This window comes from Crinia signifera, chromosome 6 (assembly GCF_055691185.1).
Source record: "Crinia signifera chromosome 6, ASM5569118v1, whole genome shotgun sequence".
In the NCBI taxonomy this organism is placed as follows: Eukaryota; Metazoa; Chordata; class Amphibia; order Anura; family Myobatrachidae; genus Crinia; species Crinia signifera.
The window spans coordinates 9,959,790-9,985,928 of record NC_139222.1 but is presented as its reverse complement, the minus strand read 5'-3'; the positions used below and the strand labels follow the sequence as shown (position 1 = coordinate 9,985,928).

The window sequence follows — 26,139 nt, the reverse complement described above, 5'->3', positions numbered from 1 at the left end:
ATGTAGTATGTATGTATGTATGTATGACGGCATCAGTGTGTGTAGTTTGTATAAATGACGGCGGCAGTGTGTGTGTGTAGTATGTATGAATGAGAGCGGCAGTGTGTGTAGTATGTATGTATGTATGTATGTATGAGGGTGATAGTGTGTGTAGAATGTATGAATGAGGGAGGCAGTGTGTGTAGTATGTATAAATGAGAGCGTCAGTGTGTGTAGTATGTATGAATGAGGGAGGCAGTGTGTGTAGTATGTATAAATGAGAGCGTCAGTGTGTGTAGTATGTATGAATGAGAGCGGCAGTGGGTGTAGTATGTATGAATGAGGGCGACAGTGTGTGTAGGATGTATGAATGAGGGTGGCAGTGTGTAGTATGTATGTATGTATGACGGCGTCAGTGTGTGTAGTTTGTATAAATGACGGCGGCAGTGTGTGTGTGTGTAGTATGTATGAATGAGGGTGGCAGTGTGTGGAGTATGTATAAATGATGGTGGCAGTGTGTGTAGAATGTATGTATGATGGCGTCAGTGTGTGTAGTTTGTATAAATGATGGCGGCAGTGTGTGTGTGTAGTATGTAGTATGTATGTATGTATGTATGAATGAGGGTGGCAGTGTGTAGTATGTATGTACAACGGTGTCTTTGTGTGTAGTTTGTATAAATGACGGCGGCAGTGTGTGTGTGTGTGTGTGTGTAGTATGTATAAATGATGGTGGCAGTGTGTGTAGAATGTATGAATGAGGCCGGCAGTGTGTGTGTGTAGTATGTATGAATGAGGGTGACAGTGTGTGTAGAATGTATGAATGAGGCCGGCAGTGTGTGTAGAATGTATGAATGAGAGCGGTAGTGTGTGTAGTATGTATGAATGAGAGCGGCAGTGGGTGTAGTATGTATGAATGTAGAAGATGCTGCTACCTGGTAGAATATGCTGCTATCTGGGTCCTGGGGGAGAGGGAATGTAAAATGAAGGTAGATTCTACCTCCATTTTACATTTTAATTTAATTTGATTGCTCTGCATCGGATTAAACATTCCAAAGTGCACTAGTGGAGGGGGGCCTTTACACTTGAAAAGAGACCCCCTCCCACCTCATAACATTTTGCATCATTCAGTGAGGAGCATACAGCGAGGAGCCCTAGAAGACAGAAGGAGAAGAAAAGAGAAGAAAGACAGAAGGAGAAGAAAAGAGAAGAAAGACAGAAGGAGAAGAAAAGAGAAGAAAGACAGAAGGAGAAGAAAAGAGAAAGACAGAAGGAGAAGAAAGAAGACCAAGAACATGGTAAGTAAAAGAAAGATCATTATCTTGGCAGACAGTGGTTGTTTTAGGGGAGGGCAGTGCACCAACACCAACACATGCCCCCTGTCATTAAACACTAGTGAACAACATAATATTGTGTATGGTGGAGGCAGAAGCAGCCTGATCTGTGTCCCACACAGGGACGTAACTATCTGTGTGCCAGTTGTGCCTTGCCCACAGTGCATTTGCACTGTGGGCACACCATCTGGCAGCACCGTTTACCCACCACTGGCTGCTAGCAGCTGAACTACTGATGATGAGCTGAGAGACAGGGACAGGAGGAGAGTGCAGCGCAGAACGCACTCATACTCCCCTCTCGGCTGACATTTCAATTATGTATAATGGGCATCACGGTGTATGGCATATGTATAATGGGCATCACAGTGTGTGACCTATGTATAATGGACTCATTATACATAGGCCACACACCGTGATGCCCATTATACATTTGCCACACACAGTGATACTCAATATACATATGTGGCTCTCTCTGTGTCCTCGCTGTCACTCTCTGTCTGCTGTCACTCTCTCTGTCCTTGCCGGGGACATAGCCAGCAGCTCAGAGCCACTAGCCATGCCCCACAGCGTCAAAAATGGGGCGTGGCCTCATTAAAATAGGCCACACCCCACATTGCTAGGCCACGCCCCCAAAAAAATTGGGCGCGCCTGCGGCGCTCAACATCCTACCTCCCCGCCCCCCCGGGCTGCCTCAAGATATTTCCCGGGCTGGTTTTAATTCCCAATCCGCCCCTGTGCTGTTCAGTGTCTGTAGTGAAGGGAAAAAAAACATTATATTGAATATATAATATACACAAATGTTTGTTGTATTTGTACATAAAAAGAAGTTGTGAGTTAAGTGTGAAGGCCACATACATTTTTCAACTACATTGAAGAAGGGTATGCTGTAAACACAGTACTAAAAACTAATATGTTAACACACAAATACTGTACATATTACATAACATTAAATGGTACTTATGTAATATCTGGGCTCCCGTTTTTCTTATGAGACTGTGTCCCCTCGCGGGGCTCGCTGCGCTCGCCACGCTTCGGGCACGGTGGCTCGCTGCGCTCGCCACACTATATAAAATCAACTCCATGCGGATTTGGATAGTAGGGGTATGAAAAAATGGGGTGCATTTAACATGGGAGCCCAGATAATACATAAGTACCCATTAAATAGATTCCTCCTTCTTGGATGAATGTATGCTGTATCCCAATTGGTATTTTTTTGGGGGGGGACTCACCTCTAACCTCACAATTAGGCTGTGCTATGTAAGGGTAATGACATTGTTGCGGCTTAAGCACTCCTTACTATTTAAAATTTAGGACATTGCTGTACAAATTATAGGCCTAAAGCTATGTTTGTAAAGCATGCATCCGCATGGCCTCTCACACTATTAACAAAACAATCTATAAATTAATGTTGCACATCATGCTTGGAAGTGTAGTTACACAACACCTGGACCCACATAACTACAACACCACTAATGTCAGATATGTCATTGGATGTACTGTTATGTCAATTATTCAAGGGGTGAGGCATGGCCACACTCAAAAAAAACACCATGGGGACCCTTGTTCGTGGAGAAGGACAGGCCACACCTCATGGTCGACCTGCAGTGATATGTTGTAACTAATGATGATGTTGGATACACATATGTGGTTGTTGTAATTGTTTATGTGTAGAAATGTGTAGGTAAACATTAGCCACATTATTTACTTACGGCTAGTTGAGCCATCCTGCTCGCCGCTGGTTGGGTGTCCGGTGGTTGGGGGGGTCAGGAGCAAGGTAGATGGGATTGGAATTTGGATAGAGGTAGTGGGTTGTAGTGGGGATTGGAGAGGTTTGGAGGTGGGTGGTGTGGAGGTGTAGGGGGGTTGGAAATGGGGTGGGGAGGGGGTAGGGGTGTGGGTAGGGGTAGGTGAGTGGCTGGTGGATGGGGAGGTTGAGATGGGGTGGGATCCAGCAGGCCCCAAAATTTCCTCCTCTGACTCCTCTTCCTCCTCCGGCCCTTCCTCTGCCTCCTCTTCCTCCTCCGGCCCTTCCTCTGCCTCCTCTTCCTCCTCCGGCCCTTCCTCTGCCTCCTCTTCCTCCTCCGGCCCTTCCTCTGCCTCCTCTTCCTCCTCCGGCCCTTCCTCTGCCTCCTCTTCCTCCTGAGGGCCTTCCTCCGCCTCCACTTCCTCCTCTTGTGCTGGCTCCTCCTGGGCTTCCTCCTCCTGGGCTGCCTCCTCCCAGGCTGCCTCCTCCCGGGCTGCCTCCTCCCGGGCTGCCTCCTCCCGGGCTTCCATGCGTGCCCTTGCGCGTGCTGAAATGTTCATGTTGATGGCATTGCAATCAAAGGTTTGGTTTCATAAATTTGGGGGACAAAATTTTTTACATTAGGCATGCTCATAACCTTACAAATTATCATTTCAGTTATATTTAATACATTAATCATGCTAAATGATTGATATGCTACACCCAAAAACAGAGGGACTACATATACCCACCATATACCCCCATATACACCCCCTATACACCCCATATACACCCCCTATACACCCCATATACCCCCCTATACACCCACATACTCATGCACATGTTTTAAAACTATAGAACTCAATGCTACAAAACGCATACACATTTGAAATTTATATACTTACATCAGGCAATATGGCGCTGAATGGCGCATAGCAGATGTGGCTGCCTCCGCTGCAGGTCAGACCAGCACCGCTGAACCTGCCCCAGGTTTCGACGGACGCCGGTATATTAAGCAGCGGGCAGCATTATATGCCCGCCGCTTAACTGCATTTGACAGATATGGGCCCCTGGGCCCCAGGCGCTGGTCCATTACTTGGACCAACGCCAGCAGCTCCATGTTGCTGAAGGGGGTAGCCCTTGGGGAAAACATATTGGCAATGGCGCAGTTATTAATTGCAGGTACATATATAACTTTGGGTGGTTGCTGATTGGTCTAAAAGCGAGTTTTTTTATTAATAACTTTATCAATCCATCTTGCATTAACAATATCTATGTGAATAAAAAATTTCGCTGACCGTGCCGATATGCACATCATAACATACAACATGCTTTCAATGTAGAGAGACGTACTGTATATACAGTGTGCGAAAAATAATACAAGCAACCATCTACTAATACATACGCTGATAACAAGGCACATACAACATGTTGGTGTATGACACATTTATCCTCATAACAAATGTAGGGAAAGCATTGTAATGTTGGTATGTTTATACATTTGTGTTAAAAAGCATACATGTACTCCCAACAGAGACCACCTGAAAACACTCATCATTGGAACAACATGTGCACACATTTCACCATGTAGCACACAATGGTCAACAACCTGTGCATGTGCATGTACAGGTGAATGCTCAGGTGCGTTGAGACCAGCGTAATTTCCGCGGTCATACATGTGGAAATTATTGGCGGGAAATATCGGCGAAAATTAGCTACTACATTGCGGTAAAAAAATATACGCCCCCTTGATCCAGGCGGGAAATTAACATATAAATATCCAGTCAGATGCTGGCCATAATTGCTGCAAACATGTCTGAGTCAGATGATTCCGCAGATGAGGACGCCCTACGAAGAGCACAAGCAGAATCTATGCTTGAAAGTTTGAGGCAGAGGGAGCAGGAGCGGAGAAGGAGGGCCCAAGACCAAGGGGGCCCCTCACTAACAACGCCACCAGCTCCACAAGGGTCAAGCAACCAGCCACAACAACAGGTAGCATCTCTCCAAACATGTGAGACCCAGCAGGTGCATGGTGAGAGAACTGGGGCCACCAGAAATCGACCTGCACCATCAAGGCCGAGTACTGAGCAGGATACCACCACCAAAAAAAGAAACCCTGCATTTCTAGAGGCAGAATTTAGCATTTTAGTCCCCAGGGCACGAGAATGGATAGAATTGCCTACCAGGAAGCCGGGTGCCAGTGCAAGAAAAAACCTTTGGGAGAAGATCACAGAGGAAGTGAACCAGGTGTCAAAAGTGGAAAGAGATATGGCATCAGTGAAGAAAAGGCAAGTGTGTTGCTCCCCCTGATAATGTCATATGTGTGTACATATGTTACATGTATGTTTTGATAGTAATAGGAAGGTGTGTTTGTAGATATTGCTTCACTTCAATGTCACATGTAAACACAACGATGTCTAATAACCCACATTTATATATGAAACATGCACCATTGGTGTGATGTGAGGTCATGGGCACACTTCTGCTCATGTGAAGTATGTGATGGGACAACATAAAGTGTGTAGTTGTTAAAGAGTTGTAGTAACAAGTTCCAGATGATGCTACTGAAACAAGGATGTGAAAACTGTGCACATGTAGCTGGTGTGAAACTACACATCCCAGCATGTCTTCCCATAGTTAAATAACTCCATATTATCAACACTGTCAAGCTATGGTGGGATGTGTGGTTTCACTACAGGTGGAGGTGCGTAATTTGTCCATGGATGATGTCATTTCTGCATAGTGATATATGTATGTGCATTTAGTGGGCTAATGAATGAGATGAGACACTGAAAGGCCTCATAATGGAGATTATTAATGTGCGTGTGGGAAACATAAGCACCAAAAACATAAGGTCACAAACACTAGGAAATGTAACGTAGTCATGATATTCACTAGCACAGTGGTGCACATATCTCATGGTGATATTTGTATGTTTTAACTTGTAGGTGGTCAGACTTTAAAACTACACTGAAGAGGAAGATGACTGACCGGTACAACCACAGCATGTCCACCGGGAGGGGGCCTATCCCAGAGAACTTGGAATAAACCCCCCTGGATGAGGAGGCCTTGGATGTAATTGATGTTGCCGAGGTCAGGGGGATATCCAATATGGATAGTGAGCTCCCGGTGGAGGTTTTTGCTGCTGCTTTTGATGGAAAGTCACAGTAATGCATTGTATTTGGGTAGAGAGATTTTTTTGTGTATGTGATGGTGACATTGTTTAAAATTATTATCCTAGAAGAAGCAGGATCAGCTGATCAACCGGCAGCATCTTCCTCTTCAGAGCCACAGGTGGAGCAAGTGGTCCAGCCTCCACCAACACGCCACCTCCCGCCACAGGCCACATCTGATGCCAGGTGGATCGAGATGCTGGACAAGATCCGGCAGCAAGGGTTGGAGGCTGCAGGCCGTCAGCAGCAGTTTGTGCAATTCATGGGGGATTGGAAGGAGAGCAACACCCAGTATTTTGAGGCCATGCAACGCCAGAATGACATTCTGGTGGATGGCATGCAAAGCATTGCCCAACAACTCAGCCGCCAAAATGACATTCTGGCGGAGCTGCTGACCACCGCCAGGTCCCTAAAGGACAATCCCCCATCTGCTGGGCCACCCCAAGCTGCTCCCCAATCTTCCACCTCTGCTGACCCTCCTGTGTCCACTAGGGGAAGAGGGCGCAAGCCTTCAGTGCCAAAGGCCCCTGTCCCCAAGGCCCCATCCAAAAAGGGGAAAAAAGGGCCAAAAGAATGACACCTGGGTCACTTCCTTTGTGTTTGGCCCCCAAATTTTTAAATTGCACTGGACATCCACTTCCTGAGTTGGCCATCTATCCATTTTCGTGCCATGGGCATTAAAGTCCTTATTTTGACCTCTAGAAATGCAGGTTTTATTTTTGGTGGTGTGTATCATGCTTAGTATTCTCCCTGGTTGTTGCAGGTCGTATTCTGGTGTCCACATTTCTCTCACCATTGCATTTGCAGGGTAACACATGTTTGGAGATTTGCAACCTGTTGTGGTTGATTGTTATTTTTGACAATATGTTATATTTAATTTTTCTTTCTGAAATTAAATTGTGAACTAAGCTGTGATGCTGAACAGCAAATACATTTATTTTAAGAATGAAAACACAATTGTTGTATGTGTAATTTCTTGTGTGAAACAATTAACACATTTATGTGTACTTACTGACCAGGGTATTTTTGAGCATTTCTTGAAGTGTGGTAGAAGTTTCCCATGTGTAACCCTCTCCATGGCCATTCATATGTTCATATCCAACTTTTCCCAGCTAATTAGTTTGTGTCAGCACATGTGCAGAGCAACTTAATAGGTGAGAAAGCAGTTTGTGTGCAGGTGAGGGAACTCCAACATTAGTAGGTAAAAGCAGGTCCAGAACAATGATTTCCTCATGGAGTGGGTGAGGTAGACAAACAAGGGTCAAAAGGGACATTTGTGTAGGAATGCATATGTGTCCTCCCTAAAAAAACAGTAATGTCTTGGTACAGGTATGTTAAAGATGTGTGAGTCGAACAAACATGATGAAATTGCTTGTGAACAAACATGTTAACACATTTTCATACAAATGATTTCTCAGTGTCATAAGCAGATGTAGCAATCCTTTGTTAAAGAGATGTGATTGCAATAATGTGATTGGTGACATTTTACATCCAGAGTGTAGTAAAAGTAAATTCATAGCAGAGCAGAAAGTGGTACAGTTATGTATTTTGGGTGCTATACAAAGATTGTGTGCAAAATAGTGGCCATGGGCTGAAAACATTGCAGAAACATCCTTTGTAGGTGTTAGATGTGGTTTATGTATTTGTATCATAAATACAAAACATATGTTTGTTTTAGAGTGAAAACGTTGACATATGTCGACGTGTGTAGATTGAGTGTGCTGCTGTGTAAAGTATAGGAAAACACGTAGTGATTGTGTACAAATGTTTTAGAAATACCTACCTTAGCATATATAAGCAGGTCTTAAAAAGATTCTTACCTTAAATAAAACCAACCTTTACATGTAGAGAAGTATAGAAAGATAAGCTTCCAATGTGTTTGAGGGCTGTGTGTGGCTTGCAGGTACTGTAGTGAAATAATGGTTTGGACTTAATAGACTGCAGCATTGCTTATTACATTCAGGTGTATGTGTTTGAGTAGTAATCAGCGTAAATTAGCAAACCCAGGCGCACGCTGGCATGCGGTATCTGTAGGGGTGGTCTGAGCTGGCGGTTGGCGTCCGCCTGTTTTGTGTCCGAAATGAACGGTGCTTTCGCCGATCGAGCGGTAGTAGCACCGTACATTTCTTGTGCACACCCCCGTGTACGCCCATGTTTACGCCCATTTTCCCTCATTATTTCGGCCGCTCTCCTCAACACGCCCTTATGCCGCCCACAATGACCGTACTCTTGCGGACAGGTTTTTTCGCACGGAAAGACCCGTCCGTGAGCATTGTGGAGTCGTCGCGCCTGCGCATTGTGGAAGGTACGCATGCGCAGATAAAAAAAAAACCTTGGAAGGTACGCTTACGGCCCAGCCGCCCGAACCAGAATAACCTCCATAGTCATGGTGTCGGGAACATGTACTCTGCACTTTACAACATGTGTGTATTCTCCGATACCAATCTGAAACCAAAACACTGTATTTATTTACCTTTAAAAACTGGTTCTGCAGCACCTTTATGATGGGATGATATGCCCCAGGCCATGAACTTTAGATCCTCAAGTGACTGCCTTCTGACCAGGAAGCTCAGTGTAGCCACCAGCCTCTCCTCATCAGGGATGGCCCTCTACAGCTTGATGTCTTGCCTCTGTAGGGAGTGACCAGGCTCAGTAACTCTGGGAAGGTAGCGTCATCTGTTCGCAGGTAGTTGCGATAGTCCTCTTGGGGCTTCTCCTTAAGATAGCCCCTCTCCAGCAGGACCTCAATGTGTTCCATTGCTGAGCCCTTCTCAACCCCATCTCAACTTCAGAAAACCATAAGCTTGAAGAAGGTGGTAGCGAGAATCCATGACAGAATCGGAAATAAAGCAATTTGTTCTGAAAAAACAAAACAAATAAATGCCCTCTAGCTATGTAAATGCTCAGCAGGTAAAAACCAGCCTGACTAGTTATAAAACAGAGCGTGCAGAGAGTTAAATTGGCCCCTGCTTCATATTGCACTGTTCAGTCCACCCCACCTGGGGCCACCCCATCATATAAATCTCATTGTACGTGCGATTTGCATCAGATACTGTAAATCACATGAGATTTATCTGATGCAAATTGCATGTAATAAATGACACATCAAAGGTGAAATGTAGTAAGGTGCGATTTTCTGATGTGCAATTTTTTGTGTGGCAAAAAATGGTCAAAATCGCATGTTTTTGGATAATGTCACATGTAAAAGGGGTGCGATTTGCAATAAAAGTCACACATTTCGTGGTAAAAATGCCACGTTTTGCAGCTACTGCAAATATCAGGGAATCCCTTGTGATGTCAGTCACTGGGATAGCCAATCAGGGCTAAACTCCAGGGGATTTCCTCGCCTCATTAGATGTTGCCATCTCCACGGAGAGTGCTACATCTAATTAGGGCTGAGCTCAGCCCTGCTTGGGTATCCCAGTGACTGAAGTCACAAGGAATTACTTGTCCTTGGCAGTGGCAACTATGGGTGAGAGCGGCCTGTGATAAGACACACAGGCCGGTCTCTGTGTTAGGGGGTTCGCATTAATGTTATTTTAAACCCTTTGGACACTTTAACGGAGGAGACAGATTTGCAGGGGCAGGTGTGCTGTTTGTATGTGTGGGTGCGTGAATGCATGTATGGGTGTATTTAATAAAGTTTTACATGGTGTGTGTGTAATTATTTTAATCTTGGGCATGTTGTAGAGCTAAAAGTCCCAGTGGGCCCTTTCATGCCCTGCATGCTGGAACTTGTGGTTCTTCAAGGCTTGTTGATACTTATATTGTAGCTCCACAGCACAACCCAAGGTTGGGTGTTTATATCTTATTTTTTCACAAAATAATCAGCCTGGTGTCCACCGGCCAGGGATGTAGGGGACAGTCCGGGCTTCAGCCCTGGACAGGTGAAGCCTGGGGGGACCCCTTTATTGGGGTGGGGGGTAATTACTGCCCCAGGCACCCCGGCCAGGGCTGACCAGCCACAGTAGTCATGGTTCGGCTGGGGGAGGATTGAAAAAAAAGTGTACCCCGGCTGTGGCATGACACCACTGGCTGTTGGGGATTGGTGCTGGTTCCAAAATATGTTTGTCCCCCGTATTTTTGGAACTGGTCCAAGAGCCCGGTGCTGGTTTCTAAAATATGGGGATTCACCGCTGTTTTTTTCCTCATCTTTGGGGAACCATGACTGGATAAATGAGCCCGCAGCTCAGGGTTGCCAACTATGAAATGAAAAACAAGCCCAAACCAATCCTAAAAAGCCCCCTAAAAAACTACTGCCAGGGTGGAGGTGCAAGGACTAATGCATCTATTTATTATCATTAATTTTACAAAAATATTGTGAGAACGGGTGTTTTGACACCATTTTTACACACTTTTAGTTTCGCCTAAATGAACCAAAGAGGAATTTGAGAATTCACTAATCATCACATTTTAGAAAGCAGATTGCATTTCCTATTCTAATTATGAGAAATAATACACTCCTCTCCTGAGGCTGAGGGATCAGATGGCAGGTCATACCCTCTGTCCTGAGGCTGAAGGATCAGATGGCAGGTCATACCCCCTGTCCTGAGGCTGAAGGATCAGATGGCAGGTCATACCCCCTGTCCTGAGGCTGAAGGATCAGATGGCAGGCCATACACCCCTGTCCTGAGATGAAGGATCAGATGGCAGGTCATACACCCCTGTCCTGTGGCTGAAGGATCAGATGGCAGGCCATACACCCCTGTCCTGTGGCTGAAGGATCAGATGGCAGGCCATACACCCCTGTCCTGAGGCTGAAGAATCAGATGGCAGGCCATACACCCCTGTCCTGAGATGAAGGATCAGATGGCAGGCCATACACCCCTGTCCTGAGATGAAGGATCGGATGGCAGGTCATACCCCCCTGTCCTGAGCCTGAAGGATCAGATGGCAGGCCATACACCCCTGTCCGGAGCCTGAAGGATCAGATGGCAGGCCATACACCCCTGTTCTGAGGCTGAAGGATCAGATGGCAGGTCATACCCCCTGTCCTGAGGCTGAAGGATCAGATGGCAGGCCATACACCCCTGTCCTGAGATGAAGGATCAGATGGCAGGTCATACACCCCTGCCCTGTGGCTGAAGGATCAGATGGCAGGCCATACACCCCTGTCCTGTGGCTGAAGGATCAGATGGCAGGCCATACACCCCTGTCCTGTGGCTGAAGGATCAGATGGCAGGCCATACACCCCTGTCCTGTGGCTGAAGGATCAGATGGCAGGCCATACACCCCTGTCCTGAGGCTGAAGAATCAGATGGCAGGCCATACACCCCTGTCCTGAGATGAAGGATCAGATGGCAGGCCATACACCCCTGTCCTGAGATGAAGGATCGGATGGCAGGTCATACCCCCCTGTCCTGAGCCTGAAGGATCAGATGGCAGGCCATACACCCCTGTCCGGAGCCTGAAGGATCAGATGGCAGGCCATACACCCCTGTTCTGAGGCTGAAGGATCAGATGGCAGGCCATACACCCCTGTCCTGAGATGAAGGATCAGATGGCAGGTCATACACCCCTGTCCTGTGGCTGAAGGATTAGATGGGAGGTCATACCCCCCTGTCCTGAGCCTGAAGGATCAGATGGCAGGCCATACACCCCTGTCCTGAGGCTGAAGAATCAGATGGCAGGCCATACACCCCTGTCCTGAGATGAAGGATCAGATGGCAGGCCATACACCCCTGTCCTGAGCCTGAAGGATCAGATGGCAGGCCATACACCCCGGTCCTGTGGCTGAAGGATCAGATGGCAGGCCATACACCCCTGTCCTGAGGCTGAAGAATCAGATGGCAGGCCATACACCCCTGTCCTGAGATGAAGGATCAGATGGCAGGCCATACACCCCTGTCCTGAGATGAAGGATCAGATGGCAGGCCATACACCCCGGTCCTGTGGCTGAAGGATCAGATGGCAGGCCATACACCCCTGTCCTGAGGCTGAAGAATCAGATGGCAGGCCATACACCCCTGTCCTGAGATGAAGGATCGGATGGCAGGTCATACCCCCCTGTCCTGAGCCTGAAGGATCAGATGGCAGGCCATACACCCCTGTCCGGAGCCTGAAGGATCAGATGGCAGGCCATACACCACTGTCCTGAGACTGAAGGATCAGATGGCAGGCCATACACCCCTGTCCGGAGCCTGAAGGATCAGATGGCAGGCCATACACCACTGTCCTGAGACTGAAGGATCAGATGGCAGGCCATACACCCCTGTCCTGAGGCTGAAGGATCATATGGCAGGCCATACACCCCTGTCCTGAGATGAAGGATCAGATGGCTGGCCATACACCCCTATCCTGAGATGAAGGATCATATGGCAGGTCATACCCCCTGTCCTGAGCCTGAAGGATCAGATGGCAGAGAGGGGCTTGTTTCCTGCTGCACCTCCGATACATCTGTGTTCATAGCCCGAGTAGAGGGAGAGGTTAGTTCAGCTCCATCTCTCCTCAGTCCCCCATCCTCCCCCTCCCTGCTAGGTATGGCCATCGAACATCAATATTTAATAATCATTGATGGTTTTGCCATCGATGGGGGAGAACCAGATGGTTTCCCTACATCGATGGCGCAGCAAAACCAATGTTTTGCTTTTGTTTTTCAAAATGCTGAGACACTGAGCATAGCCCCACCCCCAACACATGTGAAGCCCCGCCCCCATGTTTTGCTTGGCCCACAAGCCAATCAGTCAAAAAGTTTGATGACCATCGATAGGTAAAACATCGATGGCCATCCATTTCATAGTTTAACTCTATCGATGGCCAGGTGCACAATTATCCATGATGGCCATCCCTACACTATTCAGCAGCTACAAAAAGAGCACATCCGTGCTGCTTGAAGAGCAGCTCACCTGATCCCTGCACAGCAAATCACATGCCATCTCTGCAGGACAGCGACCAATCCACGGCCTGAGTACAAGCCTAAAAACAAGCTACCAGTGACTAGCAACCCCCTCACCCAGTTCCGTTTGGGTAAGTGGAATTGGAAACCCTGCTGGGGCTGATTATGCTCGAAGGGGGATCCCACGCCGTTTTATAAAAAAAAAAAATTGAACATAAATCTGCACACTCCCATTACTAAATAATCGCACATTTCCATCACTAAAAATTCCCAAAAATCACACGTGTGTATGTTTTGAAATGGAAAAGTGACATGTGCAATATGGTGCAATTTTTTAGCACACTTTTAGTTTTGCCTGTCGGCACATGTTGGCTCATAAACAGTCGAAAAACCCATTTCGACCTTTTGACTGTCGACCTAACACATGTCAACCTAGAACCCTGACGACCTTCACCCATGTTGACCTAGAATCCTGCCAACCTTGCTGTATGTCGACCTAATGGTGTCGACCTAGTTGTGGTCAACAATACGACCGTATCCTGTCCCTGCCCGGGGGCTGTGCTGTGCAGACCGTGCATGAAATCAGGAAGTAATCAGGATATTCCTCCCCTGGGCGCGGTACACAGGACTCTGCTCTTATTGCCGTCGAGTGTATTTCTGTGCCAGGTGCACTAAGCTTCAAAGACTGATTAACTACCAGCTCCTAACTGTCATTTATCAAACCCAGTCTGTAACATGGAAGAGAGGAGCTGATTGGCTGGTTGTCTGTCACTGCAGTTTATCACTTCATGCAGCTTTTTGCATCATCTGGCAGGTTCTGTCTCAGTCACCTACAGTCTGTGTAATATTACAGCAGCTCCTCTGTATATTCCTGCTGAGCCTCCACCTGACCGATCCCTCATACATCTGCTACCAGCGGGGTCAGACCAAAGCCGGCAGCTCTGTCCCCTGTCTGCAGCTCCTCAGGTAAGATTCATCACATGGGAATGTATCTGTGCGGTCTTCTACATCAGGGGGAGGAAGCTGCGGCACTCCAGCTGCTGTGGGACTACACATCCCAGCATGCCCGGCCATGTTTCTTTCTGTTAGGACATGATAACACTGCGGCACTCCAGCTACTCTGGAACTACACATCCCAGCATGCCCAGCCATGTTTCTTTCTGTTAGGACATGCTAACACTGTGGCAGTCCAGCTACTCTGGAACTACACATCCCAGCATGCCCAGCCATGTTTCTTTCTGATAGGACATGATAACACTGTGGCACTCCAACTGCTGTGGAACTACACATCCCAGCATGCCTGGCCTTGTTTCTTTCTGTTAGGACATGCTAACACTGTGGCAGTCCAGCTACTCTGGAACTACACATCCCAGCATGCCCAGCCATGGTTCTTTCTGTTAGGACATGTTAACAATGTGGCACTCCAGCTGCTGTGGAACTACACATCCCAGCATGCCCTGCCATGTTTCTTTCTGTTAGGACATGCTAACACTGCGGCACTCCAGCCAGGGCAGGCGACAGGGGGGGTCTAGGGGGGCACCTGTACCGGGCCCCAAGCTTGTGAGGGGCCCCAAGGTTCTGAGGGGCTGTAAGCATGGCTGCGGCAGTGCAGTGCCTAGCAATGGTTTATAAAGGCACCCGCCTGGATTCCTGTAAGGGTACTTGCCTGGACCTCCCTCCGGTATTAGTGATTATTAATTGTGTTTCTTTTGTAGCAATAAAAAAACACGTTCAATATGCAGTGTACTAAAAATGTTCTGCTCAATGGGGTGGGGTAAGGGGGGCCCACCAAAAAATATCAGTGTACCGGGCCCCAAGATTTCTGTTGCCAGCCCTGACTCCAGCTGCTGTGGAACTACACATCCCAGCATGCCCAGCCATGTTTCTTTCTGTTAGGACATGCTAGCACTGCGGTACTCCAGCTGCTGTGGAACTACATATCCCAGCATGCCCAGCCATGTTTCTTTCTTACGTACATTGTAACGTTATGGCAGAGCATGGTAAATGATGGTAAACATGCATGATTGGCGGTGTTAGACACACCCAATGGGCAATGCTAGACACGCCCAATAGGTGGTGCTAGACACACCCCTTTGACGGTGCACCCCCTAATAAAATGGGCTGTGCATGCCTATGCTAGTATACATATATGTCTCAATAGCTGCGTCCTGGCCAGTATGGATTGTGGACCATCGACCTTATTCAGGTTGATACGATCACATGCAAATTCGCATGTGAGCCTGATGTTTTTGAAGTGCGCATGCACATTTCTGTGCTTGTGCATACGCAGGTTATTCTGTACGCCAGGTGCATGCAGCCAACATATCAGGTGGGGGGTGGAGAGGCGTGTGGGGTGCCAGGCAGACCCCATTACCCTATGGGAATATTCAGTGTTTCATGGGCGTTCACATGAGAATGCTGAATGTTTTCATGGTAATGAGGCCCTGACGCGGGTTGTGAGGGCAGGCAGCTGACATCACCAGAAGTCAGCTGCCCGCCCACTTCCCCCCCACTCCACCCCCGATCGTGGAGTCTTACCGCCAGACCTCAGCCTTTAAATGCCGCAATCCGCGGGTCTCAGAGGAAGGGGGCGGAGCTAAAATGTCAAAATTACGTCATTTTATCCCCATCCCCTCCATGGAGATCCATGAATTAGGTTATGTCACATCCTGGGGGTGGTGCTTAATGACATCATGCTCAAGGCCCGCCCTCCGAATTGCTGCTGAAAGTCTCCTCTGCAGGCTTCTCCCGGAGAGGAGACTGGTAAGGTGGGCAACCCTGTAACAGATGTGAATCCATTATGTACTATAGCAGCTCCTAGCCTGGTATATGCTTAGCTAAAGTAAACACTGAGATGTTTTCCAGATTGTGCTGTTTATGAGTCATCTCAAATTTCAACTCTATGTAAGTCTTGCTTATCTGGGGTCAGGTCAAATTTTCCCAGCTAGCTGGTGGAGGATGTTTCAAGGTCATCAGAAACTTACATTGAGGAAGGTTTTCTTTATAGAATTTTGTTGTGTATGTTCCAGTGTAAACTACATGCACTGCCATGTTATAATAAGTCAGGGTTGCCGACTTGCATATAATCCTCTCCGGGAGAAGCCCGGAGAGGAATCTTTCATTACGAGTTTGGGGGCGGGGCTTACCGGTGACGTCATTGAGCCCCGCCCCCATCATGACAAATAGTCAGAATAACTGATCTCAATGGAGGGGGCAGGGCTAAAATGACACGATTGTGCCATTTTAGCTCCGCCCCCTCCTCTGAGACCCGCGGATTGCGGCATTTAAATGCCGCGATCGGGGGGGGGGGCTCAGTGGGGGTCCCCCTGATTCCGGGAGGGTTGCCCACCCTTCCGGGGGCCGGGAGGGGGGACCCGATTTTCGGGAGACTCCCGCAAATTCCGGGAGGGTCGGCAACCCTGTAATAAGTCACTGCATACAATGAAATCAGGTGCGAGATGTAATAGGGTACAATTTTTAGATTTTAGAGATTTTAAGTCCAAAAATGTCCAAATTAGCATATTTTTCAAAAATCACACCTGTAATACGATACAAATTGCAGTAAAAATCACTTTTTTTTTGCTGTGAAAATCGCACATTTTGACCAATCGATTTTATTCTCACACTTCAATTTGCATTCAGGTGTTTTCACATTAAATGTGTAAGAGTAATAATGTAGGAAAAAAATTGCGTGGGGTCCCCCCTCCTGAGCATAACCAGCCCCGGGTTCATTGAGCCGGACCTGGTTCCAAAAATACAGGGGACAAAAAGCGTAGGCGTCCCCCTGTATTTTGGAACAAGCACTGGGCTTTAACAGCCCACAGTGTCATGCCACAGCTGGGGGACATTTTTAATGTAAGGTCCCCCTGCTGTACCATGCGCACCGTGGCTGGTCAGCCCTGGACAAGTTACCTGGGGACCCCTTAATAAAAGGGACCCCCAGGCTTCACTCATCCGGGGCTGAAGCCTTGGTCTGTTCCTGGCATCCGAGGGCGGTGAGTGCTGGGCTGGTAAGTGTAAAATTTTGAATAAAAAAATATAGCTTTTTACATTCGAAAGTCCCAGCAGGCCTCCCCCACATGCTGGAACTTGCCGAGCCACAAGTCCCAGCATGTGGGGCATTAATGGGTTCCCTTTAGAATCTTAGATCACCTGTAAAAAGAAAGTTCAAATAAAAAAACACACAACCCAGAATGGTACAGCTCTATTACATTCATTAGATTTACACCAATATACATTACCATCACTCGCTCCAGCAGTGATCCTCTGCTGCAGCTCACCCCACAATGACTGCAGGGTGAGCCGGCGCCACCGAGATTTCTCTGTGCTGGGGAAGCCCTCAGCCCTGATTGGCTGCAGGCATCTCCATGTAGACGCTTTCAGCGAGTCAGGGGAAGCAACTCAGCCATGGGTTTTTTCGCAGTTGAAATCAGACAAACCAGAAGTACTAAATCTCATGTACCTTGCTGATTCTCACCACCATCTTCTAGTTGGTGAATGTCAAACTACTAGTTTAGAGTCTCCAAGTCTCCTGCTTGGCTAGACCGGTTTTGAACTTAACATTACGGTTTTCAAATTCAAAAGTTGAAAACCAAGCAGTCCATGGCTCTGTGTTGGGGTCACGGTCCTCTCTGGAAGTGAGGGTTAGAACCATTTATTCGCTTTATGGCAGACTTGGTGTAGGAGCAGTTTCATTATATCACAATATACTAGGAAACCTTCCTCCTTTGTCCCTTCTGGAAGATTCAACTTCTGCATCTTCTTCCATGTTGAAAATATTTTCCTTTCACATCACACATAGGACTTTGTGTTTGGTCAAAGGGGTTACTCATCTGTTACCTTACGTTGTAATTGTCTAGAAAATCTACTCCTCTTGGCCGAGAGAGATTACAATAATAGCACATCATTATGCATGGGTAGACAGAATTTGTCTTGATTTCCAAAGCTGCTCCGAGAATTCAGTTCTAAGCGTTAGCTTCAAAGATTAATACCCTTGTGCACAAAGGTTTTTGTTTGTAGGGCACTTTGACCCAAATGTCTTCTCTTCCAAAAGCGTTAGTTGGCCTTTGAAAGTGTTTCAACGTCACTATGGTTGTTTCTTATGGGATCTCTTTTTCACATGCACAGAGTCCCTCATCTACATGCTGGTCCTATATCCTCCATTAAGGATTTACCTATAGTGCTGGTTGTACAACACAATATGTCAACTCTGGTCCAAACAAGGAAACCCGTCAGGATTCCAGTCTGTTCTGGACCTAGGAGTAATTAAAGACATTGGGACAGGCCGCTCCTCTTTTTTATATAATATGTCCATCTAAGACCAGACAGACTACACCAATAAGCTGTTATAACCTAGTGGACCTGACACAACTATTATGCAAAGAGAGAACCATGTTTGAATATTAGTTCAAAGAAATATGGCATGTTTATAGCAGGTAGGAGAAAAACCAGCGGAACATGAAGCATGTCGAAAACTAGGGAGCACTTAAGTCCTCCATAAGGGGGAGGGCGGCCTTCGCAGTGTATTCTTCATTGCAAAAATTCACATATACCACTCTAGATCCCAGAATCCGGGAGCCCTGGATGCCTTGGGTTCATCTTGACCTTTTTAGAAGGCTTAAGAGTTTTGCCATTCCCACTTCTCCCGAGTTGCATCAGGAAAGTAGGACATTAAAAAGTTGTCTTTATTCTAAAGGCTCCACAATGACCATGCAGGTTTTGGTATGGAAAGTGGCTCTTTTTGCTTGCTAGAGAGTCTTGGATGATGCCTGTTTTTAACAAAGATCTTTTTTTATAAAAGTCCTGTTGGATACAACAACTTAGAGTGGCTTGGCTGTTAAACGAGCGCTGCTGCACAAGTGCAGAATTACTGTGTTTTTTTCCTACTAAGGTTTGAGTGAGCATTCTACTAGTTTCTACAAATTACTACAGATTTTAGAAAGTGTCAGCTTCCAGCTGTTTTTTTTCAGTTCAGCTGTCTCTTCACTTTCCTTCAGACTGGTATAAAGACTGCGTCACGTCTTGTTACCTTCCGGTGAAGTTTTCTGCTCTTTTTGTATAGTGTCTGTCTTCTTTTTGAGAAGTGCTTCTGTTGTTGTTTTTTTTAAGGCTTTCTTAGGTTTCAGCAGTGGCATAACAACAAATAATGCTCCCCGCAGGGAAAATTTCGGCGCCCGCCACCCCAGTTAAGGCCCCCTGCCTCTCCCCCCCCTCCCCTGTGGCTGGGACACTAGCCTGCTGCTGCATCTGCTGTGGCCGGGAGTCAGGACCCACAGATCAGGGACGGCTTTAGGGCCTTTTTTGCTGCTCTATAGGAGTGGGCATGCTGGTCGCCGACTCCTAAGGGCGGCTTTAGTCCGGGACGGATACAGCCAGGAGAAGACGAGGTGGTACACCATACCTGGGCAGCATGAATCACCAGCGCCTGGTTGCTGTGGGTGTAGCGGCGGCAGGAACGGAAGGGTGCTGTTGGTGCGGCATCTGCAGTGTCTGGGAACTGAATTGCTGAGAGTGGACACTGCGGACGGACATCGGTGGCAGTGTTTGAAATTTCAAAAGATAGGCTGCTGATTGGCTGAGAGTGCTCGCTCTCTCAGCTAATCAATGGCCTCTGCCGCCACTGTCCATCCACTGTGGCGATTCACGCTGCTCAGGTATGGGGTACCACCACGCCCGTGATGCTGCACCCACAACGGGGGGGCACCAGTGGTCCTGGAGCCGGCCCCGCCACAGATTTACAAGACGCCTCCTCCTGATTCAGCCTCCTTATGAAAAATGAAGGAAGGAAACACAGAAAAGAACTCTCTCTCTCTCTTTTTTTTTTTTTTTTTTAGGGGCACACCTTTTTATTTGTATAATGTTTTAATATTAAAAAATTACTTTTATTATGATTCAATTTAAAATATTGGGAGCCAACTATCAAGACAAAGACAATTCTACATACATACATTAAACATATAACACATGTCAAGAGAAAATATATCTCCTAGACAGGACAACAAAGAAATATAAAAAATATATTACAGTAGAAATACTGTTAATATCCGTAATGTAGCTCTCTGCTACTGTATAATTTATGAGCTACGTTATAGAGATAGCGAACTGGCGAAAATATCAACTTGTGAGGGAATATCTATCTAGTATGCTTCCAATGTCATATTGCCTCACTTGTAATGATTCAGTCAGTGTACTCTGAGATATTACAATTGGCAACACGAAGATCAGAAATTTGTAATGATGTTGCAATATTGTTGCTAGTCTCGTGTCTGGCTTTTTGCTAATGTACAGCCCTGTGATTGCTAATCAATTATGACACCAGCAATCACAATCACCCAAGTTATCTGAGTAGTTGAAACAAGATGTAAGGGGAGTTTGTTAAATATGCAACCAGATACTGATGATATTAAGTGACAAAATCTCCCTTGTATAAAGGGAAATGATTTTTGTGGAAGCAGTTAGACATACAGTTCAGAGTTCCATTGATAATAAGTCTTCTATTCCATAATAGAACTTCCTTCAAATAAATTGAATATTGAATACAATAAACATCAGTGCAATAGATGGCTGTAAATCAATAAACCATTGCTCTTGCTAAGGACATAGTAATATAACTTCTTAGGACATTAATTGTGCTATAACGTGCATGTTAGTAATTAATGTAGGTTTATTTGACGCAACAAGTTGCAAAAGAAAAATATATATAGAAGGGAGAAGAGAAAATCTCCTTTGAATCTGCTGCTAATGCTGCTGCTTGCAGGGGAATGCACCTGTGCCAATGTAGCAAGTGAGCGAGTGCATACAGATTTATTATGCCTATTAAAGGAGTCAGGGGGCTTCTGCTGTTAAAGCTCAGTGTGCGGAGCCACTTGGTTAACACTGGGTCATTGCAGGAAAGCTGCATACACATTCCTTATGAAAAATGTCCCTCACAAAATGGCCACCTCCTAACTGTAGACCGGTTTTAAGGATGCTAGAGGAGGTCGCCCTCTCCTCTAGTATCTGTCTGCTGTAAGGGGACGCCCATTTTATGAGGGACATTTTTCATAAGAAGGCTGAGCCAGGAGGAGCGCTGGGATTCAGGCTAGTAAATCTGCGAGTCCTGACTTCGGCAGGTGGCACCGTAACAATTGCGCCCGCAGAACGCTGGCGCCCACAATTAGTCAGCGCCTCCCCACCGTCACGGGGTCTGCAGTGCTATTGTTAGATCATTGAGTTTCAGCAGCCTTTTAATCCACTACTGCTTCTTTGGATCTCAAATTGGTCTCGGAAAATTTGCAATATCATTTATTTCTTTTTCTGGACTCTGCTGACCTTATTGGTCACCTTATCTCATCTTTTATTAAGGCGGGGCAGAGCTTAGTACTCGTACATTTTTATTTTTTTTACTGTGAGCGGTTTTGGTTGTTCACAGTAACCAACATATTGTGGTTCAAGTTTGCCTCAATAATTGGTAATACGCTCTATGGAAGTGGTACAGGCAAAACATAATTTTAAGTGGAAGTACGAATTTATGGTCAAAATTTTCCATTTGAACTTTTTATTGCATTAAGTCAGGTCCATAAATATTGGGACATCAACATAATTCTCCTATTTTTAGGTTTATACACCACCACAATGGGTTTGAAATGAACCAACAAGATGTACTTTAACTGCAGCCTTTCAGCTTTAATTTATTGTATTTACATCCAAATCAGGTGAACAGTGAAGGAATTACAACAGTTTCTATATCTGCCTCACACTTTTTGAGGGACCAAAAGTAATGGGACAAACTAAACAATCCTAAATCAAACTTACTTTTTTATTCTTTGATGCAAATCCTTTACAGTCAATTACAGCCTGAAGTCTGGAACGCATAGACATCGCCAGACGCTGGGTGTCATCCCTGGTGATGCTCTGCTGGGCCTCTACCGCAAATGTCTTCAGTACCTGCTTGTTTTGTCTTCAGTTTTGTCTTCATCAAGTGAAATGCTCAATCGGATTCAGGTCAGGTGATGAGATTGCATTCCAAAAAACATTCTATTTTTTTGCCTTAAAAACGATTTGGTTGCTTTTGCAGTATGCTTCGTGTCATTCATACAGATGGTAGATGCTCAATTAGTTCAGTATGCTTCGGGTCATTGTCCATCTGCACTGTGAAGTGCACATAATATTGCCCGAAACACTTCAGAATTCATCCTGCTGCTTTTGTCAGCAGTCACATTATTAATAATCAGAATCAGAATCAACTTTATTGGCCATGTGTGCTTGCGCACACTAGGATTTTCTTGCGGATTACAGTGCAGCATCAAGCAGGGATGAAATGGGGGGGGGGGGGGGACACATTACATACATTCCATTGAGACATTATACACATTACATTGAGAGCATTTAGACATCACTTGCGGAGATCACATGCCCACCGAGCTGCACAGCACCTAGGCAGCCATCAGCAGCGCCACTGGTCATTGCAGCAGTCAGGTAGGGGACAGTGTGAGCTCGGTATGAGGTAACAGTGTGGGCAAGACAGCACAGTTGTAGTAGAAACAGTACAGTTATCACATAGAAGACACGGGATACATATGGCTGAGTGCACAGTTCCTAGGCAGCCATTTGTGGTGCCATCTTGAATCTTCCTGTAGGGAGAGCCATGGGTGGTGGTGATGGGGGGGCAAAAAGAGTCAGTGAGGCCGGGGGAGAGTCAGTGGTGTGGGGGGGGGGGGGGAGTAAATGCAAGGGAACCAGTTCCATTGGCAGCCATACATGCCCACGCCATGACACTACCACCACCATGCTTCATTGATGAGGTGTGATGTTTTGGATCATGAGCAGTTCCTCTCCTTCTCCATACTCTTCTCTTCCCATCACTCTGGTACAAGTTGATCTTTGTCTCCATATGTCCATGGTCTTCCTGTTTTTGAGGCTCACCACTGGTTTACATTTTGTGGTGAACCCTCTATATTCACTCCTTTGAAGCCTCCTCTTGATTGTTGACTTTGAAACATATACACCTACCTCCTGGAGAGTGTTCTTGATCTGGCAAACTGTTGTGAAGGGGTTTTTCTTCCCCAGGGAAGTAATTCTTCTGTCAAGCAACAGGTGTTGATGAGCTCTTTGGTGCGTTATTTCTTTTTAAGAATGGTCCAAACAGTTGATTTGGCCACACCTAATGTTTTTGCAATCTCTCTGATGGGTTTCTTTTGATTTTTCAGCCTAATGACGGCTTGCTTCAATGATATTGACCACTCTTTGGATCTCATATTGAGAGTTGACAGCAACAGATTCCAAATGCAAATGTCACACCTGGAATCACCTCCAGACCTTTTACCTGCTTAATTGTTGATGAAATAATTAGGGAATAGCCCACACCTGTCCATGAAGTAGCTTTTGAGTCGATTGTCCAACTACTTCTAGTCCCTTAAAAAGTGTGAGAAAAACAGTTAAGAATTGTGTCGATGTCCCAATTTTGATGGACCTGACTGTATATGCCAGGAAAACTGGCCACTAGACCAGTCTCTACTTTTATTTTTGCAGTCAAACATACTGTAGCCTCATATTTGCTACTTCGGTTTTCAGTTCTTTCCACGTGTTTGTTGGTTTCTTCTTTGGGGGTTGTCTTGGGTGTGTCAAGCCGCTGATTAGGTGGGCACGCATACTTTTGTAAAGTTATATTGTTGACATGTTTGTGACATCTGCCATTCGGTTTCATCATGAGGTTTTCCAGGATACTCAACACTCTCTCACTCGTGCGGGAGGCTCTGGGATGTCCCCATTGTTAAGACTCCCAGCATATCCTATGGATTTTGGTACATGCCTTTCTCTGATTCCATAGGGTACACCGGATGCCCACCCTGTGCTGTTTCTTCCTGCAGTTGGTGAGTGTACTGTATTTAGTTAGTACAACTCTGTACTTGGTCACAGTTCATCTGTATGGTATGGCTTATGATGGATTGTACATGTGTGTTTCTGTTGTTCATTTTTCCTATGATATCTCCTCCTCTGTTGTTCTTATTGCCATCTCTCCTCGGAAACAGTTTCTTAACTGGTCTGTAGAGGAGGCCTAGAGGGGGGAGGGGCCAATTACACACTAAAAGATTTAAACTGCCGGCTCCTATAATCACCCATCTATAACCCATTGTTAAAACTCCCAGCATACACTATGGAATCAGATAAAGGGTTTTATCAGTAAGTACCAAAATCCTGTTATTGGTGCTAGCGAAGCTGCGGTGCTGTGCATTGCTACCACCCACAGTGTATACATGGTGAGATTTTGGCTGGACAATTCTCACTCACTGTGTACACGGCTTATGTATAGAAGCCGCAGGAAAGTATCCATGTGCAATAATCTGCATTTTTTTTCTCCTAGGACATGTGAGATCTTATTGGCTGCTGCATTATGGCCACTGCCAACAAACGTGAGTGTCAGCTTTTGTACCCATCTGTATTGAGATCATTATTATTATATTTTTATTTATAAGGCGCCACAAGTGGTACGCAGCGCCGTACATATAGAACACATTATAACAGTACAGGGTATACAAGACATACTGTAACAGTGACAGAAAAACAGAGAACAATTCACAGCACAAATCTTGGTATACAGACAGCAGACGCCATACGCCACTGTGGGGGGTGGGTCCCGACTGTCACATGCTTTGGCTCAGCCTACAAATAGGAATAACCCTGTGACTCACAGGTCTGCAGATAGGGGGCGGGACTTATGGCACAATTTGTACCATTTACCCTGGCCTACTGAAACGCGTTAGTGGACAGCCCTATTCCTTCACGCCCAGGACCCCAAAATACACATACCATCTTGCCCAGTGTGGACTCCTGGATACGGGTACCCCCTTGTGACCTATTTACTATTGTGTGGCGGACACTGCTCCCAACCCCCCAGTGGCTTATTCCATCCAGCCGACACAGTGGGAGGACCGTGTGAGCAGAAGCCCCGATTTCAGTGACATTCCATCTCCTGGCGGACACCGCACCCTGTACCACCCTGGTGGCTATTACCCGATATAGCCCACTAGGGCACATTATCAGTGGAAAAGCGGAAGCCTACGGTGTATTTCTTCCTCCACACGATCTACAATATATCGTGACAAATGGTGAGGATCATCATCGTCTGTTATAAAAGTGGATTTTCCTGTATCTAAAGGTCACCCCCAAAATCGGTAAAGTGTACTTACCTGTGACTCACCCACCAATATCCCCTTGATCCCCCTGGGCCAATTTACACTCCATGCATTATCCTGTGGCGTGATTTTAATATTAGCCTTTTTATTGTGTACCTATTGTGCATCCATTGTATACTGTTTTTGCATTTATTATTTATTGTAGTCAAATATTTTATTTTTTCCAAACAACTGGTTTAAATTTATTATGCGCTGCTCACATGCCCTGTGCGTGATTGCTTGCTTGTTTTTCTCCAGGTGGGGATTGACTACCCCCCCATTTTGAGCAGCTGCTTTAACTAGATACAGCTACTGCCATAGCGCCTGGTTCCTTTTCCCTGTGAAAAGTTTTTCTCTGTGAGTATCATCACCAACTTACTTCATCCTATGTGACTGGCTGCTCCCAGTGTTGCTGCGGATACTGCTGTGTACTCACTCAGCTCCCCTTCACACAGCAGTGTGGTAGCACCTCGCAAAGCAGTGCGTACAATGTGGTATCACCTCACACAGCATGCTGTGCAGTGTTCCCTAGGTAGGTAGGGTGCTTCTATCTAAGTGCGCACAGGGGAGATTTCATTGATGCGATGCACAGCTGGACCACCCCTGTTTTACCTATGTGTCCAAAGAATAGTGAAAAACACTCTCCCTGCTTGAGTGGGCTTAGTGGAGCTTGATTGTTAATGCCCAGCCCCTTGACTCAGTGGACTGTGTTCCAGGAGAGATCTGCTGGTGATACTCAAACAGTGTAGCAGATGGTGGTGGTGGTGGTGGTGGTGGGGGGGGGGGGGGGGCGGGGGGGGGATAGGTGCAGGGAGGCTATCTGGGTCGGATGTGGGACAAGGGGAATACAGTGCTCTTAAGCAGGGCCCTATGTGGTCTCCTTCTGCCTGATACTACTGCCTGGTGCTAGGCTAGGTTGCTGCTGTGATTCAGTACCTGGGGTCAT

General features: G+C 46.3%; 2 protein-coding genes across 5 annotated transcripts in view; both read left to right on the top strand.

Moving 5' to 3' along the window:
• LOC146009929 (uncharacterized) overlaps positions 1–26,139 on the top strand; it is a 453,438-nt gene that overhangs the window by 284,897 nt on the left and 142,402 nt on the right. The gene's annotated exons all lie outside the window — the stretch shown is intronic.
• LOC146009902 (NACHT, LRR and PYD domains-containing protein 12-like) overlaps positions 1–26,139 on the top strand; it is a 99,756-nt gene that overhangs the window by 2,065 nt on the left and 71,552 nt on the right. For 2 of the 3 annotated variants that reach the window (XM_083150499.1, XM_083150500.1), the window contains exon 1: positions 24,382–24,431. In XM_083150499.1, the coding sequence (XP_083006625.1) occupies positions 24,413–24,431 (19 nt within the window). In that variant the 5' untranslated portion in view covers positions 24,382–24,412. Of the gene's footprint in view, positions 1–1,107; positions 1,275–24,381; positions 24,432–26,139 lie in introns of those variants that run through there. The other variant, XM_083150501.1, reaches the window with a different exon arrangement.